The following is a 16718-nucleotide window of genomic DNA, read 5'->3' as shown; positions in this document are numbered from 1 at the left end:
TCACAAAATTAGTGAGTTAAATAGTCCCACTTTTGTGTAAAAAAAAAGTCCTTGATTTTCTTTTTAAAACCTGTTTTAAAATAAAATTACTCCATAGACCCTGTCCAAGGTTTTTTTTTATATATATAAATAATCCCAAATTTTTTAGTGGTATCTTGATAGTCCTATTTAATAAAATTTTATATCTAAATGGTCCTTCCACTTATCTCTCCTTATACTATTTTTTTAGAATATCAAACTATAATTTACTCATCTTCTTCACATACCTAGATATTTGAATGGCAATTATGATCATTTCCGATGATTTTTTTACAATGAATGGCGAATGGAGAATAATATACTCCTAAATTTGAACTTTTAGATTATTTTTCTATCTGTTTCAACAATCTATGATAAAATATTACAAACGAAGTTGGAATTTTAATTTTTTGAAGATTTTGTTGTAATGTTTTATTCTAGTGTCTGTTTTACAATTATATTATATGTATTTTGGTATTTCGAGAAAACCTATCTAGTGTTGAGTTTGGAAAAACAACGAAAAAAAGAAAGAACAAAAATGAATCACGTTTACAATGTTGAGTTCGCCACTTTTTATTGTCAAATTCAAAAAATTTTACTTCTTATTATTGAATTCAACATTCATTGTAACGTTTTATTCTAGTGTCTGTTTTACAATTTTATTATATGTATTTTGGGTTTTTCGAGAAAACCTATCCAATGTTGAGGTTGGAAAAAAAAAATGAAAAAAAGAACAAAAATGAATCACGTTTACAATGTTGAGTTCACCATTTTTTATTGTCAAATTCAAAAAATTTACTATCGGGTTCACTACTTATTATTGAATTCAATGTTTATATTGTCAGGATCAACATTTTTTTTATTGTTGAGATCAACAAAAAAATTTGATCCCAACAATAAATAAAAATTATTGTTATATGTTTTAATAAATCTAATATATATATATATAAGGGAAAAAATGTTGCATGAACCAAAAGACCATGCAGACCTCATATGAGCCATGTGGATTGCCGCGTAGGCCAAATTGCATCTCAACCCATATAAGGGAAAAAATGTTGCATGAACCAAAGGACCATGCAGACCTCATATGAGCCATGTGGATTGCCGTGTAGGCCAAATTGCATCTCAACCCTACAGATTTCATGATTTAGCTTGGATTTGGAAAAAAAAATACTATTTTTTTTGTACGATCTTGAATTTGAAAATGGTCGGCCATTGAATTTCTAAATTTAAAAATTAGAACCAAAGTTTGTTTTTTTTTTTTTTTTTTTGGGGGGGGGGGGGGGAATTCCTAAGATTTTATATTGTAGCACACAATCATGTTTTTTGGGTATCACATGGAGATGTAGTCCATATAGATAGAAGATAATTTGATTCATATAAATCCATCTCATATACATGGGAAAGTGTTCGAAGACCCTAAAGAGAGCCACACATTTTTCAAAATAGGAGTTAGTTGTTTCAGAATAAGTTGATTTTTTGTGAAGATGATCTTTATAATGGGTTGATTTTTTGTGAGGATGATCTCTATGGTGAAGAGCTCATCCTCACAAAAAAACCAGCCAATTCCAAAGCTTTTAACCCGTATATTAAAAAAATGTTTGATTCTCTTTAAGACATCTGAATGCCATAATATATATATGAGGCATGTTCAGCACCCTACTATTTACCATACGTTTTTGCCCTACATGTTTTGTCTTACATGGATTAGAAGTTTGGAATGGGCTGATTTTTGGTGAGGATGATCTATGTGGTGAGGAGATTATCCTCACCAAAAATCAGCCCATTCCGAAACTGCTAACCTCATCGAAAATGATTTACAAAAATAAATAATCCATGATTCTTCAACTTGTAAATATGGGGGTAAAAGTTTCAGAATAGGCTGATTTTTTGTGAGGATGATCTTCTTACCATGGAGATCATCCTCACAAAAAACCAGCATATTCCAAAACTTCTAACCCATGTAGGACAAAACACATAAGGTAGAACGTAGGGCAAAAAGTAGGGTGCCGAACATTTTCCTATATATATTTCCCAAATCAATTTGATGACGACCTCCCTCATCACATCATCATAATTACTATTGTAGTCATTGTCATCATTTAAGTGAGTTGAAGAAAGCTAATTTTGGGAAGAGAGAACAAGATTTTCTTTTTCTTTTTATTTTTTGTCATTGAGATTTTTTTCATTGATTTATAAAAGATGAGCATAATCAAGGTGCTTGTCATCAATTTTAGAACATAGGGACACCAAATATTCCCTCAAAGTCCTTGTCATCCAAATATTTGATAAATTGAGTATCAACGTATCACGAGATTTTTTTGGTACACATTTTTTAACAACATGCGTACTTTTGACACTTACTTTTTTATTGTTAGTCACACCCACTTAAACGTTAAATGTCAACAATGTGCAAGTACACAAATACATTTTTTGATTTTATTATGTTTTACAGTATACACCTACCTAATACTCACCAAACAAATGCAATTTTCCCCTCCTACAAATACGAAGCATATTAAGCCGTATCAAAGTTAAATCAAATTCACATATTCAAACGATTTTTCTTTAGAGATTCATCAAAATATCGTTTTATAGTCCTTTTGAGGGAGACATTATTTACTAAAATATGATTTTTACAATTATTTGACATAATTGAGCTTTTATCATCTTTTGTTCTTGGAGTTATTTTTAGTCGTTTTACAAATGAACCATGTTAAAAATTGATTTTATCTTTATCGTTTATATTAGTTTTTGCTTTTTTACAAAATGTGAAGTACATTCGATAAGGCAAGACCGAACTCATTAATACTATTTTAGTAGGTACACACCGAGCAAAAATTTTTATAATATGGGATCTAATAACGTATGTATCTACTAAATTTATTGTTCTTAGATTTGTAGTTACATACCAATTCCTTGCACATGATCCCACATGAAAAACGTTTAGTATATTACTATCGAATTTTTTGGAAATGTTTGGTATGTATCTATCGAAAATTATTGAAAGGTTCAATACGTTAAAATAAATTGGTGGGTGAAACTAGCAGTGGGTTCAACAAGTTGGTGTGATGAGCAAAACATGTGGGTGTCAATAGCTCGCTCTTTTTAGGAGTCATGTCTTCGTTGAAATAAGTGTCTTTATGAAGGAGGAGTTTGCAACAAAGTTGGAAAAGTATGGTTTTGGAAGGCCTTTAAAACTTGGTTTGGCGTCTCTTCTCGTTCAAGCCCGATAACGAGTCGTATCGGACGAATTTTCCGATACGTTTGAGACGTTTCGATCAAAAATAAATAAAAAAAATTGAACGTGAGTCCAAAATCTCGGTTAAAATGTGATTTTGTGAGTTGGTCTCGTTCAATTCCGACACTGAGTTAACTCGGACGATACGTATCGGTCTCGGACGAGTTTTAAAACAATTAGGACTGTGTCCCTTAAAAAGGGTTTTGGGGTTAGGGTTTTGTTCTTCTGTAAAACTCTCCGTTTTAGTTCTTCTCAGTTCCCATGGCGGGATCTCGAGTTCAGGTCAACAAAGCTCACAAGACCCGTTTCTCTTCGAAAGCGTCTCGTCAAGTCCACAAAACTTCTCGCACAGGTTTTATTATTTTCTCCATTCAGCTTACATCTTTAATCATCTTTTTTCGTCTCCATAGATTTTCTCAGTTATTGATCTAATTTATATGATTCTACTTTATAATTTCTTCATAATTGGTAATTTTGATCGGTTTTCTGTTGTTTTTGGTGATATAGATAAGAGCAGGATCTCAAAATCCGAACGCAATGTTGCAAAAGGAGCTCGAGCTGCTCGAATTCAACATAATAAAATGGTAAATTAGTATAATCTGTCAATTTTATTTATTTATTTTGCATTTAAAATAGAATAAATAAACGAACTTTGAAGGTTTTTTTTTTTAAAACTTGTGTTTAGGTTCGTGATCGTAGACGGACGGCTCTTTTGAAGGAGAAAAGGGCCTCAAGTGGATCAGAATCTCCTCCCCGTGTTATAGTGAGTTATATTTTTTTTTGAAGTTTCACTCATCAAATATATATATATATATATATATATATATACATATTTGTTTTTTTGGCAATTTTGTTTTTTCAAGTTTATTTGTTATCTATTCTGTGGAAAATGCAACTTGTTGTCATTCATTGTCTAAACTTACTTTGCAACATCGATCTTTGAAGTTCCAATAGCTTAACAAATTCTTTGGCCAGGGCAGTGTAACTAGGTCCTAATTCTACAATATATATATATATATATTGATAGAATTGTACACTAGAATTCTATGTTTAAGATTATGGAGGGATTAGTAGGATTTTATTTATTCCTTTCTTTTTTGGATCGGTGAGCCTGTTTTTAATGATATCAGTAACTTGATGGTGACGGGAATTAAACCCAGGTCTATTGTATCATCACCCGTAGCCTTTACCAACTTATAGGGGAGGAGCCAGGTTTTCTCTGCATGGGAGCAACTAAGACCCTAACAAAATTTAAAATTTTTTGTGGGGGCAACAGTGACGGAGTTTGTTTTCTGCTGCTGTTATAAGTCATATAAAACGCTATAGTTAAAAAAAATCGTGTGGGGGGCAGGTGCCTGCATTGCTCCCACTGTAAATCTGCCCCTCCAACTAAGCTAGCTGGCACCTTCATGGTTTAGTAGGGTTATTTGGTGTAACTTTGTGAGAAGTCGACCGTCTATAATTTTAGTGTTCTATGTAGATAATTTGGAGTGGATTTGTTTGAGTTTTTTAAATTAATTTTATTCCTTCTTATCTGAATATATTGTTTTGGATAAGTCCGTATATTATTCTAAATTTGTGTTTTCAACAGGTTCTTTTTGGGCTTTCAGCATCAGTAAACCTAAAAGTACTTGCAAAAGAGATTCTGGCCTTGTTATCTCCGGAGGATGCAGAAACTACGTCTACTACAGTTGCTTCCCCTGATTACAAACTTAGAACAACAGTAGGTTTCAACACTTTATTTATGTTTTCATTCCTCCATGTAGTTTATTTGATTATTTATTTTAGTGTTGGGGGAGGGGGATAGGTGACCTGAATATAATTCTCTTATACTAACTCCATAATAATTACAAATTAATATAATGCCTGGTATTTCACTGTTTCCTGAATTCATGATAGTGAGATAATTTTCTTTAGAGAAATGCAATCCAGTCATAAAAAACAAAAAAAATGGTGGATTGAATTTTGTACACCAAGCAATAGTAGCACCCCTTACTGTAGACCTAAACACAAGAGGAGAACAGCCTAACATACTGTGATGGATGAGTTGTTGCCGTCTTAAGTAATAATTACTATCATATTTTGTTGCTCATAAATCTTCTTTTGTGGTGAAATTGCTATTTTGTTTAATCCATGAATACAATCTGATCATATAAAGGAAATGAAAAAAAATAAAAAATTATTAAGCACATTTTTGAAGGTAAAGAGGCAATAATCTTGAATTTGAAACCTACCTGGTTTAACTGGATGTTCAACAATAGAGATACGAGATGCATTTGCTTTTGTTCATCTTCAACTGGAGCGAAATTGCAGTCTTATTGTTTCTTTTCTCTAACCTTTTCTGCTTAATGGGTATTTTTTTTTAAATCTTTGGAGACTCATCTTGAGATCCTTTCTCAACTCATTCTGTTAACATTCTATGCTTCTATCTTGATAATATGTTTATACTTTACTGAATAAAAAGAAACCTGATCGGCTGATCGTCTTCTGTTGATGTCATTCAACTTTTCCTTGTCAATGCTTCAATATTTATCTCATTAAGGTTTGCTAGTTACTGGGAATACAAGAGCAAATGTTCTGTTGATGAATTTTTAAATACGATTCCTATGGTTGGCTACAACATGGGATAATGTATATAATATATATGACGTTGTTAATGATGATACTTAACCAACTGCACATTCTGAAAATTTGAATTGTCTATACCAGGTCTTGGAAGCACCTCATGGGGATCTGCTTGCATGCATGGAGATGGCAAAGGTATTTATTCATTCAGGACTGTGTACTTTTTTCCCCCTTAATTATGGAAGTTTGCAGATTAGATTCCTTGACTTCGCTCTCTTTTTTTTTTCTTTACTAACTAAAGTATACACATTGATATATAGGTTGCTGATCTGATTGCTTTCGTGGCATCAACTGGTCCTTTCTACCAAGAAGACACTTCCAGTTCTCCCATTGATTCATTCGGAATTCAGTGCCTTTCTGTCTTTAGAGCTCTTGGTTTACCAAACACTGTTGTCTTGATTCGAGTGAGTACTTAGTTGCCTGTAGTATGTCTCTGAGGACATTTCTAATGGATACTTTTTTAAGATAAGTCCATTGTTACTTAAAAGGCTATTTTCCCCCATTTATGCCCGCAGGATCTTCCTGTGGAGCTGAAAAAAAGAAATGATTTGAAGAAGTTGTGCATATCTAGCCTTGCATCTGAATTTCCAGAAGATTCTAAGTTTTATCCGGCAGATACAAAGGATGAGTTGCATAAGGTAATGTTTTATACTTGAATAAGTTTCCAGCTTTGTTGAGTTACTACTTCCAAAAATAAGGATTTGATGTTAGCTAGAAGTAGTAGGATCTGGTGGGTGGTAAAACGTTTGGTTGCAGTTTTGTTTATGCTGGTAATAATTTTCCGTAAATTCTGTTATTATTCTTACTATACTTGTTTCAAACTGGATACTAATAGTCAGTCATCAATGTTTTCTCTTCTATTTTGGTTGCAGTTCATGAGGCTTTTCAAGGAGCAACGCATCAATGTTCCACATTGGCGAAACCAACGACCTTACCTTATGGCTCAGGAGGTATACTTTGCATTTACGAGGGGTTCCTCATTAAGGCCTGGTTTAGTTTGATTCATTCTATGTTACATGGTTAGATGATAATTAGTTTATAATGATTAGTTTCAACTGAGCACATCTTAAGTTTCCTATCTCTTTTTCATTGCATGGTGTAAAAATATTTATGAACCAGAGTAATACATATTTATGATGCTTCAGAGGACTTTGTATACACCTGCTTTTTCTGTGAGAATGCTCTTTTAAACCATTAAAAGAATCTGGTTGTCTTTCTTTTGATGTATTTCTTTTATCACTAGAAAGTAGAAATACTAGTTATTTTCATTGAGTTATTTCTTTCTTATATTCTGAGTTCTTTTATCCTTATTTGAATCCATGATCAGATTTTTTTGGAGTTTGATGTACATTCTGCCGTTATTAGCTAGTTTTGCTAATTTCGGAATCGTAGGCACTGAGAAGCAATTACCCAAGAGCTAAATCCAACATTTTTTTCACAATAAAAAATAGGTGATTTGCATGTAATTTATTTTACTCAATTTAGCATCAACTCAAAGCAGTAGTTTTGTTGCTTCTTGTGGATATAACTATGGGTTTTGATTGGATAAAAATTATAAGATTTCATTAATTCCAATGAAGTTAGATATTATGTATCCTTGTGGATTTTGAATAGTTTGTTTAACTTCGTTCATTTTTAAAGTGTTAGTTACTTTCTTTTGGAGGCTTCTTTAAAGTTTAAACATCTCTTAATCCAGCTTTTATTAGCTAGTTATAGTTAAGTGCATTTCTTTGTTTCTAAGTTAAATCAATCTCACATAAAAATTTCATCATTCACACCTTGTGAAGTTATTCTCTTGGTAATTTAAAATGAGAAAAGAATTTATTTGAGATTATCAAGTTGAGCCCTTATTTTTTCCCCCCAATATGGTTATCTGCAGTTGTGTGCCTACTTCATTGCAGTGCTTTGTATTTGTTCTTTGTTTTAAATGGCTTTAAGGTATTATATTGCAGGTTGATTTAGTTGCTGATGGTGGGAATCCAGGAAAATGTACCCTCCTCCTCTCTGGTTATCTGCGTGCACATAGTCTCTCAGTGAATCAGCTGGTATCTTTTTCATCCTTTGGAATGACTTGGTTATCTGTAGGTAGTGGTTTCATGCATTTCTTACTTCTTCAAATTAGGTTCATGTGTCAGGTGCAGGTGATTTTCAGTTGTGCAAAATTGATGTTCTCAAGGATCCATATCCTTTGAAAGCAAGGAAAGGGCAGGACTTAATGGATTCAGATGAATTACATGATGTGCAGGTATTAAATATTATTTTTCCTTTGCATTTAGGTAGAAGTGGTAGAAGTTTGGACATGGCTGGTTTTTGTTAGCGTAATTCTTTTTTATCTATTTAATAAAACTCATAGGAATTCATGTTTCAGTGTACACTTTACCTCTTCTAGATAAATTAATATCTTTTCACTTCATCTTGAGTTCATTTTACTTCATCCTGTATGAAAAAGTTTGACAAGACGGTGGTTAATTGGAATATCGAATTTGTTGTATGGAAAATTTGCTCCCAAACTGGATTTTTTCCATAGAAAACAAAAGAAATGGTAGCATTTTTAACAAGCTAGCTTGTTCCTGTTTTCTTTTATTTTATTTAAAATTTTTATTTTTTATTTTAAGGTATCAATATTAGTTCCTTACTTTACACATCTAATGCTTCTTGTTAAAAATTGCAGACTATACGCTCCTTAGTTCCTGATCCTTTAAAGCAAGAACCTTTAATTGCGGAAAATGTTCCAGACCCTCTTGCAGGAGAACAGGTATGCCTTCATAAGATATCAAACCCATGCTAGATATATTTTATTACAATATAGAATTTTTATAATTTGCTACAATATTATAAGCTTTAATTCTGCTACCAAAATGCTTTTATCCTGATTTCTTATAGCTTTCATCTGATGCTCTCATCATTTGGCTTTTCCATGTTGTGCGATGCCAGTCAGTTTGCGTTGACTCACCCAGTCTGCATCACCATGATTTTCTGAAGTTATATTGTGAATATTTTAAATCAAATTCACCATGTTTTTCTTAAGATAGTTTGTGAACATTAGAAATAAAATTCACATGTTGAAATTTATTCTTCCAATTTTCCTGAACTTAGTTTATTCTTCTCATACATTAACTCATCCATTTTGGTTTTATTTTGTGGTTAAAGTTACTTGTGTGGTTGTAAAGCTACTAATGGCATTGTTATCTTTAATTAGACATGGCCAACAGAAACAGAAATGGCTGAGGCTGACGAACGTAACAAACAAAAAAAGCTAAAAAAGAAGATCCTTCCTCGAGGCACCTCGGAATATCAGGTTCTCTATTCGTCCATCTTGGTGTTTGCCTATGCTTTCTCATAGATAAAGACCTAACCTGATGATACTGATTGATGTGCAGGCTGCTTGGATTGTGGAGGATACAGACGAGGAAGATTCAGATAGCGGCAGTGATGGTGAAGATGGTATGATATTGGATGGAGAAAATGATTTGTCTGGTCATGAAGGCAACAATCATTGGGATCTTGATGAAGACCAAGCTTCACTAAACTTGAGAGATTCAGATGGAGAAACTGAAGCTGATACTACGATGATGGTAGGTTTTAATCTTATCAGTTCGACTGATTTACTGAGTTACATTTTCATCTGGGTTGTTTAGCTGCAAGACATGCTGATTATTGAGTCAATGTGCAAACATGCCTTTTCTATTTTATTTTCAGTGAAAAATTGGCATCAGTTTTATATATTTAACTTTCAAAAACAAAAAGACAGAACTGAGGTTTTATATAATAAGGTTTTTCCTGGCTCAAAGCAAAGGTGTGCCCCTTGAGACACAGAGCTGCACCTGATTTTTTTTCTCTCTAATTGGATCAAATCCTTGTATAAGGAGCAGTATGATTATAGTATGCTGCAGAATTTGAATAATTAATTTTTTGCCACATTCTTCTGAAACAACCTACTTAGGTTCAGTCACATTCCATGGCAATTAAAATTTCTACATGAAAATTTAATTGGTTTGGGGATGTCTTATGTTGTTTTTAATTTACCATAGTTTGGATGGCTGGTGTATTCCTTTTTACTATTGCTTCTATTCATATGGTTTAGTATTCTCTTAAGGATTCATTTTATTGTTGGTGCTGTTGCTAATAGTGTAACTAGTATATGTTCTTATTCATGATTGTCTAAATTCTTTGGTATGTTTTCATAGCTAGAATGTTTGCCTTAGATGTTGCAATCTTACATATTTGAAAGTATAAGATGCTTTTTGTTCTTTCAGGAGGGTGAGAACTTGACACGGGAGCAGATTGAAGACGAGATTCGGAAGATTAAAGATGCACATGCTGAAGACGAGGGTATATTTCTTTGTCCTGAATTAAGTGTTACTTTCATAGTTTTACGATAACTACCCGTAGAAAATTTACAATATTTCCTTATACAAGGGCATCTCTCTTTGTCCTGAATATAAGTGTCACTTTCCTAGTTTCGTGATAACTATCTAAAATATACAATAGTTCCTGTGATACAATTGTTTCGAATAATTATTGATTCATTTGAAAGAAAACCTGCTTCTTGTTTTTTTCCCCCTGTGATACAATATATGTTTTTTTTATTCTTCTTAATTATGGGGCTGAATGTTTGGCAGACAAGAAGCATCATGTTAATAAATTTAGCATAGCAGAGATGAGGATGTTGAGATGGCAAGATAAAATTAGAATCGAACCGGGAGATGTAGGAGTAGCTCTAATTGGTGATAAACCTATAGAAAGTCGGCTGGGATGGTTTGGGCATGTTCAAAGAAGGCCGATTACAACCCTATTTAGAAAAAATATTCAAATTGAAGGTCCTAAATGAACGAGAGCAAGACCCAAAATAACATGCATGAATATAGTGAAAGTAAATATACACTTACTGTCAATAACAAAAGACTTGGCTTTGGACAGTGTGGAGTTAAGGAACAGGATTCGTTTAGCTCATCTGAAACCTTTGGGATAAGACTTTGTTGTTGTAGAATTGAATGTGGCTAGGGATCAAATTCTTAGATACTGGAAGTTAAACTGCTATCACTCTATCCCACACACCTTTTGCTGTTTTCAAATTCTATTTAAAGTTGAAATTTTGTTAATACAGCCACTTTATAAGACAGCTGTTAATACTTTCTTTTATAGGTAGCTCTAAATACTTCCTTGGACCATTGAAAGAAACACCTAACTCCTGTACCCCACTCCCCTCCCCATTTCTCTTTTTCTCTTATTATGAACCAGTGGTTTATGCTTTCCTGCTCCAACTTTGGTTAGCGCTGGCTCCTCTGCTTTGCATAAGCTTGATCTGAATCAATCATTCTGCATTACATCCACTTATGAATGACAACATTTGGTAGAGAAAACGTGTGGATGATTCAGTAGCTTTTTGCGACTTGCTGCCTTGGATTTGGTCTACATTACATTCTTGTTGGAAAAGTCTTTTATTTGATTAAATCAATTTTATTAGTTATGATGGTTATTTAATGCTTAATTTAACATTGAAATGAAAGTTTTGCAATATGTTATTTTATGAAACATTTGGAAGCAATTAAAATTTTGCTAGAGAATTTTTTTTTCCTGTTTTTGTACATCGAACATTTTTTGCAAAACATACTAAAACATTGTCGTACATATTTCTGTCCTTTTTTTGTTGGCTCATGTCAATGTTGGAATCATCATCATCAGACCCTCATTTCTGGTATTTTTAGGTGTCGGCTACACAATCTTGTTCTTCCAATCCATTGCTTTCTATCTAGAGCATGATTTCAGTTTATACCTTATTTTAGTACCTATTGTAGAATTAGAAACAATTGCTTTAGATGCGCATACATTATTACTTTAGAATTAGAACTCATTTAATAAACTGTGACTCAATAGGAGTGAAATTTTTAAGGAGTTCAAGAGAATCTTCTTCAAAGATTTGGTAGGAATTGAGGAATAGAGGCCTTCTGAGTCAATTCTATATGCCCTTTAGCTTTGTCGGCTCGAACTTGAATTAGCATGAATTTTATTGATTCCCTTAATCTAATTATTGGTGAGATGCACTTTTTTTCCCCCTCTGGTGATGCATGATATCAATTTTATTGCATGATGGTTGATAAAATGTAGATAATTTGTCAAATGGTTGCTAATGTTTTTTGTCTGCCCACATTTCCTCCTGTAGACTGAATTTTCTAATTGAAAAGACGGGAACAGAATATGAATAATTACACATCTTCGAGAAATAGGGGCTGGTTTCCAACACTGGTCTGAACTATTTTTAAGCTATGTTCATTTATTCGTTATGGTTTCAGAATTTCCAGATGAAGTGGATACCCCATTAGATGTTCCTGCTCGAAAGCGTTTTGCGAAGTACAGAGGCCTCAAGTCTTTTAGGACCTCTTCATGGGACCCCAAAGTCAGTAATGTTATAACTATCTAACTGCTTATTTGTTCTTTTAGTTCTGAAATTTAAGAGCCTCACCTTACTTGTTTACTAATGACAGGAATCTCTACCTCCTGATTATGCTAGAATCTTTGCATTTGATAACTTTACAAGAACTCAGAAACATGTCCTTGCAAAAGCTTTAGCTATGGAGCAGGGAAGCGTGGAGGAATGTATACCAGCTGGTTCTTTTGTGAGATTCCATGTCAAGGAAGTACCAGTTGATATTGCTTCCAAGCTATGTTTCTCGGCAAAATCATTGCCTGTGCTTGCATGTGGGCTCTTGCATCATGAGACCAAGATGTCTGTCCTTCATTTTAGGTACTCCTTACACGGGACTATTTTACTGAAATTTTCATAAGATTGCCAATTTACTACCAACAGTTGCAAGATTCTAGTTTTGGGTGCATAAAAATTTACAAAGAGTCATTATTAATGTATGGTCCAAATAACAGAGCTTGAAGCTGGTCAAGCTTGCAGTTTGTTTCAATTAAATATCTTCTCGTCGAATAGTTCGTTGAGAATTCCGTCATAGTTGAGTTTATTGACCTATGTCCAAATTGATCAAAGTTTAATGCCATTATTAATTAATTATCTGTTGATTTTCTGCAAATGAATAGCCACATAATCACCTCCCATTCTCTTTACTTTCTTGTAACTCTGAAGTAGCATGGTTATTCTTTGTTTCTTTTCTTGTTCGTATTCTTGCGAAGTAGAGATGAACTGCTTAAATGAATCTGCTTCTTAATTTATGGAGTGAAAAATTGTATCTTTCTTTAGGGACTGATGGGATGGTCTCTTTCAAAATTTGATAGTACCCATCCTTCCCACTCAAGGCGACAATCCTCTCTAAATCTAAGACATTCAAATTTCTGGACACATTTAAACGATTTCCTGTAGTGAAGTTCCATCTTTATTGGAATATCTTGCCCATCAAACCTCCAACTTTGTCCCCTTATGTCAAACTTTCTCTTCCGCATCTTTAGTCTTTTTATGGTGTTATGGGTTTTTGAGTTGTTGCACTACGTGTTCCATTTTGGTTGATGGATTTTAAACTTGGGAAGTTGGAAGTATGGAACTATGCATGTGACTTAGTTTCGATTTTCCTTGAATGAGTTCAAAATTTGGAGATATTATTTTGGGAGTTTGATGTTTTGAAAATTGTTGTAATATTTTTTTTCTAAAGATTTTTCTCTTATATTCTCTTCTACTTGAGGCTTATGCCTTAAACCTGAAGGTTTTGGTTAGTGAAACGCTTGAACTCAAGCCCTAGTTTTTAAGAACACTGGTAGTTACCACCATATGTATGGTGGTTCTAAAACTTCCTAATGGTTTCATTGCTTTCTTTGATAGCACATGTAGTTGTTTATGTAAAACTAAAGGTTTAGTTGTACCCCAAACTAAATTCTCTATGTGATGCAGCATAAAGAAACATGACTCGTACAATTCTCCTATCAAAGCCAAGGAAGCACTTATTTTTCATGCTGGTTTCCGCCAATTTGTTGCTAGGTAATATCTTTTAATGTCTGTAACATTATCTAATTCTCCAATATGAACATTTTGGTGACATTGAAGTTCATCCTTTTGTAGGCCAATTTTTTCTTCTGATAATATAAATTCAGACAAGCACAAGATGGAGAGGTTTCTGCATGCAGGACGCTTTTCCATAGCTACAGTTTATGCCCCAATTTCGTTTTCTTCCCTGCCTCTGATAGCCTTCAAGAGTGTGCAAGGGGGAGAGGTTGGTCCACCTGTTGTTGCTGCTGTTGGTTCATTAAGAAGTATTGACCCAGACAGGATAATTCTAAAAAAGATTATTTTAACTGGGTGGGTTTTACTATCCTTACACAAATTTATTTTCTTCTTGTGATTCCCTACAGATCATTGAATTTCATGTACTGTCCCACTAAGTAATTTTGACGTTTTTCAAAAAAAATTTGCTTATAAAAAAAGAAGGTAATTTTGGCATTTGGGAAATGATACCCAAAATTTCAATTTGGGTAGATTTGAGCCAAAATGGAAGGCAGCCATCCTTCTTGTGGGTTGCATTTGCTGCACACTCAGTTGGGAATCACAATGGGTCCCGCCAAGGAGATTACTAGGTCAAAATAAATGGCATAGGATAGTTATGTTCATCCAATTGTATAGGTTGTTGGCCTCAGACATCTCCTTGGCCAGACCCACTGAATACTGGAGCTTGACCCCACATGTGCACCTAAGGAGCACAAGGCGGGGGAGACAGATCCTTCTCATTTAGGTTTGAGTTGTCTCCTATTTCTATTAAGACAAATAATCCATTTGGATTTTGCTTCTGGTATGTTCAAGTGGGGAGATATTAGTTTTTGTAACTATATCTTTGACTCTTTTATTTGCAGAGAATACCTTTGTATATCTCTACCTTGAAACAGTCTTTTGAAGTTAATTCTGAATTTCTGATCTATGTTTACCATTTGAACACGAGTACATAGTGGGTAATAGCTTATCCCAATTATTATTTAGAATCTGAATTGTATTATCCCCCAATTATTACAAATTATTTTAGTGATTGCATCAAATAGATGTATTGAACGTACTGATTCTTGCTACCACATCTGCTCTAGGCTTTATGATAACAATTATGCGCACACAATGAAATTTACATTCTGCCATCGGACTGTACATGGTTTTAATGAATTAGTAGTTATTGGGATACAGTTATATATATTTTTTTGTTGCTTTAACATGCCATTGCGTGATTCTCTAAAGCTAGACTATTTACTGTTGCAGTTACCCTCAACGAGTGTCAAAACTAAAAGCTACTGTGCGGTATATGTTCCATACTCCCGAAGATGTCAGATGGTTCAAAGTAAGATAATCATCCTAGCCGATGTTTCATATCCTTGATGTTTAAATTTCAGTGAAGATGAAGCTTGTTAAAGAATCACTTATGATGTGAGTGGTGTTTGTGCAGCCTGTGGAAGTGTGGACAAAATGTGGTCGTCGAGGTCGCGTCAAGGAACCCGTGGGTACACATGGTATGGTTTTCATGATGTCATTGCAATAAATCTTCTTTGGTGGAAAAATAGGGTGATGGGGTGTGCTACCAAGTGGTGCATCTCTCCTGTCCGGATTGGTCAAAAAATGGCATCATCATAATCATCTTTTTGAATTAAGATATTAGAAAAACAAACATAATGAAAGTTATTATTGGCAATGATGGAATTATCTTAAAGCAGATGTTTATTGTTTAGGGTATTCGCTCTCTCTTCCGGTATTTATACAGAAATAGAGATGATATGATTTTGTTATATTTTCTTCAGGAGCAATGAAGTGCATCTTTAATGGTGTTGTTCAGCAGCACGACACCGTTTGCATGAGTTTGTTCAAGCGTGCATATCCCAAGTGGCCAGAACAAATATACTCGATTCTTGATGCTTGAACCCAAGTCAGGTGTCTGATTCAGTTTTGAATCTCAATGCATTGATTGGGGATTGTGCACGTGTTGCTGGTGGGGATGAAGCTTTGGTTCAGATTATTTTTTCTTTGTTTTGGATAAATACAAGCTTTGGTTCAGATTGAAAGTTCACATTATGTGGTTGAATCTAAATGTCCAATTTCTCAAATTATTGGGGGAATTTTTTTTTTTCTTTGGCTTTTTGTTTTTCGCCGGAATTATGTACTTGTAACCCCAATAATTCTTTTTATTCAAGTCTCTAATTATATATTTGTTATTTTATGAAGTATGGGCTCTGTTGCTGGATCATGAACATTGTTGTCACCTTTCATTGGAATTTTGATGGCTCTTATATTTTGGTAATTATAATTTGAGATTATTACGTCTGCAGTTTGATCACTCAATTGAGCCATCGAGGGGTCTTATTTGCAAGTGTTGAAATAATGACTGGCATACAGGCTTGTGTAATAGCTATTTGCAGTTATAACTGGATGTTGTTATTTAATAGATGGCCCACCAGAAATAATTGTTAAAATTGTTTGGAATATTTTGCGTTAGAAATAGAAAATTTAAAATTTCAGAGTAGAACTTAAATTTGTGCATAATTACGAAAAATAATTTGTAATGTTTAATCTTGAAAGTTGCCTTGTTTTTGTTTTCTAAAATCAACATGCATAAGTATTTCAAAATTTAAAATTTCATTGTAGAACTTAAATATTTTAATAAGTACGGAAAAATAACTTGCAACATTTAACTTGAAAGTTGCTTTGTTTTTGCTTCTTTTCAAAAATTAAAAAACTTCAATAATGCCATTTTTAATGTAATAGCAGGTGCGAGTAAGGTCTCTTATGTTCAATAAATTGGCTGCTTATGAAAAAAAGAAGGGTAAATTGGCTATGAATATACATTCTTTTTGATAAATATTTTTAAAAAGTATCGGAGGCCGCAAAATACTGAATTCCGTATTAACCTAAGTA

General features: G+C 33.6%; 1 protein-coding gene across 1 annotated transcript; it reads left to right on the top strand.

The window, feature by feature from the left end:
• Positions 1-3452: 3452 nt before the first annotated feature.
• LOC147402734 (pre-rRNA-processing TSR1-like protein) lies at positions 3453-16030 on the top strand. The gene is made up of 21 exons (XM_086438063.1): positions 3453-3611; positions 3767-3843; positions 3945-4022; positions 4851-4982; positions 5969-6019; positions 6145-6288; positions 6400-6522; positions 6757-6834; positions 7837-7929; positions 8007-8129; positions 8556-8639; positions 9084-9182; positions 9265-9459; positions 10141-10216; positions 12178-12281; positions 12370-12629; positions 13731-13817; positions 13899-14135; positions 15075-15153; positions 15259-15322; positions 15608-16030. The coding sequence occupies exons 1-21, from the start codon at positions 3521-3523 to the stop codon at positions 15724-15726; spliced, it is 2394 nt and encodes a 797-aa protein (XP_086294189.1). The 5' UTR covers positions 3453-3520; the 3' UTR covers positions 15727-16030.
• The last annotated feature ends 688 nt before the right edge of the window (positions 16031-16718 follow it).

The sequence above is a fragment of the Akebia trifoliata genome, chromosome 4, assembly GCF_017979445.1.
Source record: "Akebia trifoliata isolate Shusen 1 chromosome 4, ASM1797944v1, whole genome shotgun sequence".
Classification (NCBI taxonomy): Eukaryota; Viridiplantae; Streptophyta; class Magnoliopsida; order Ranunculales; family Lardizabalaceae; genus Akebia; species Akebia trifoliata.
Note: the sequence above shows the minus strand (reverse complement) of the source record. Positions and strands in the feature narration are given on the sequence as shown.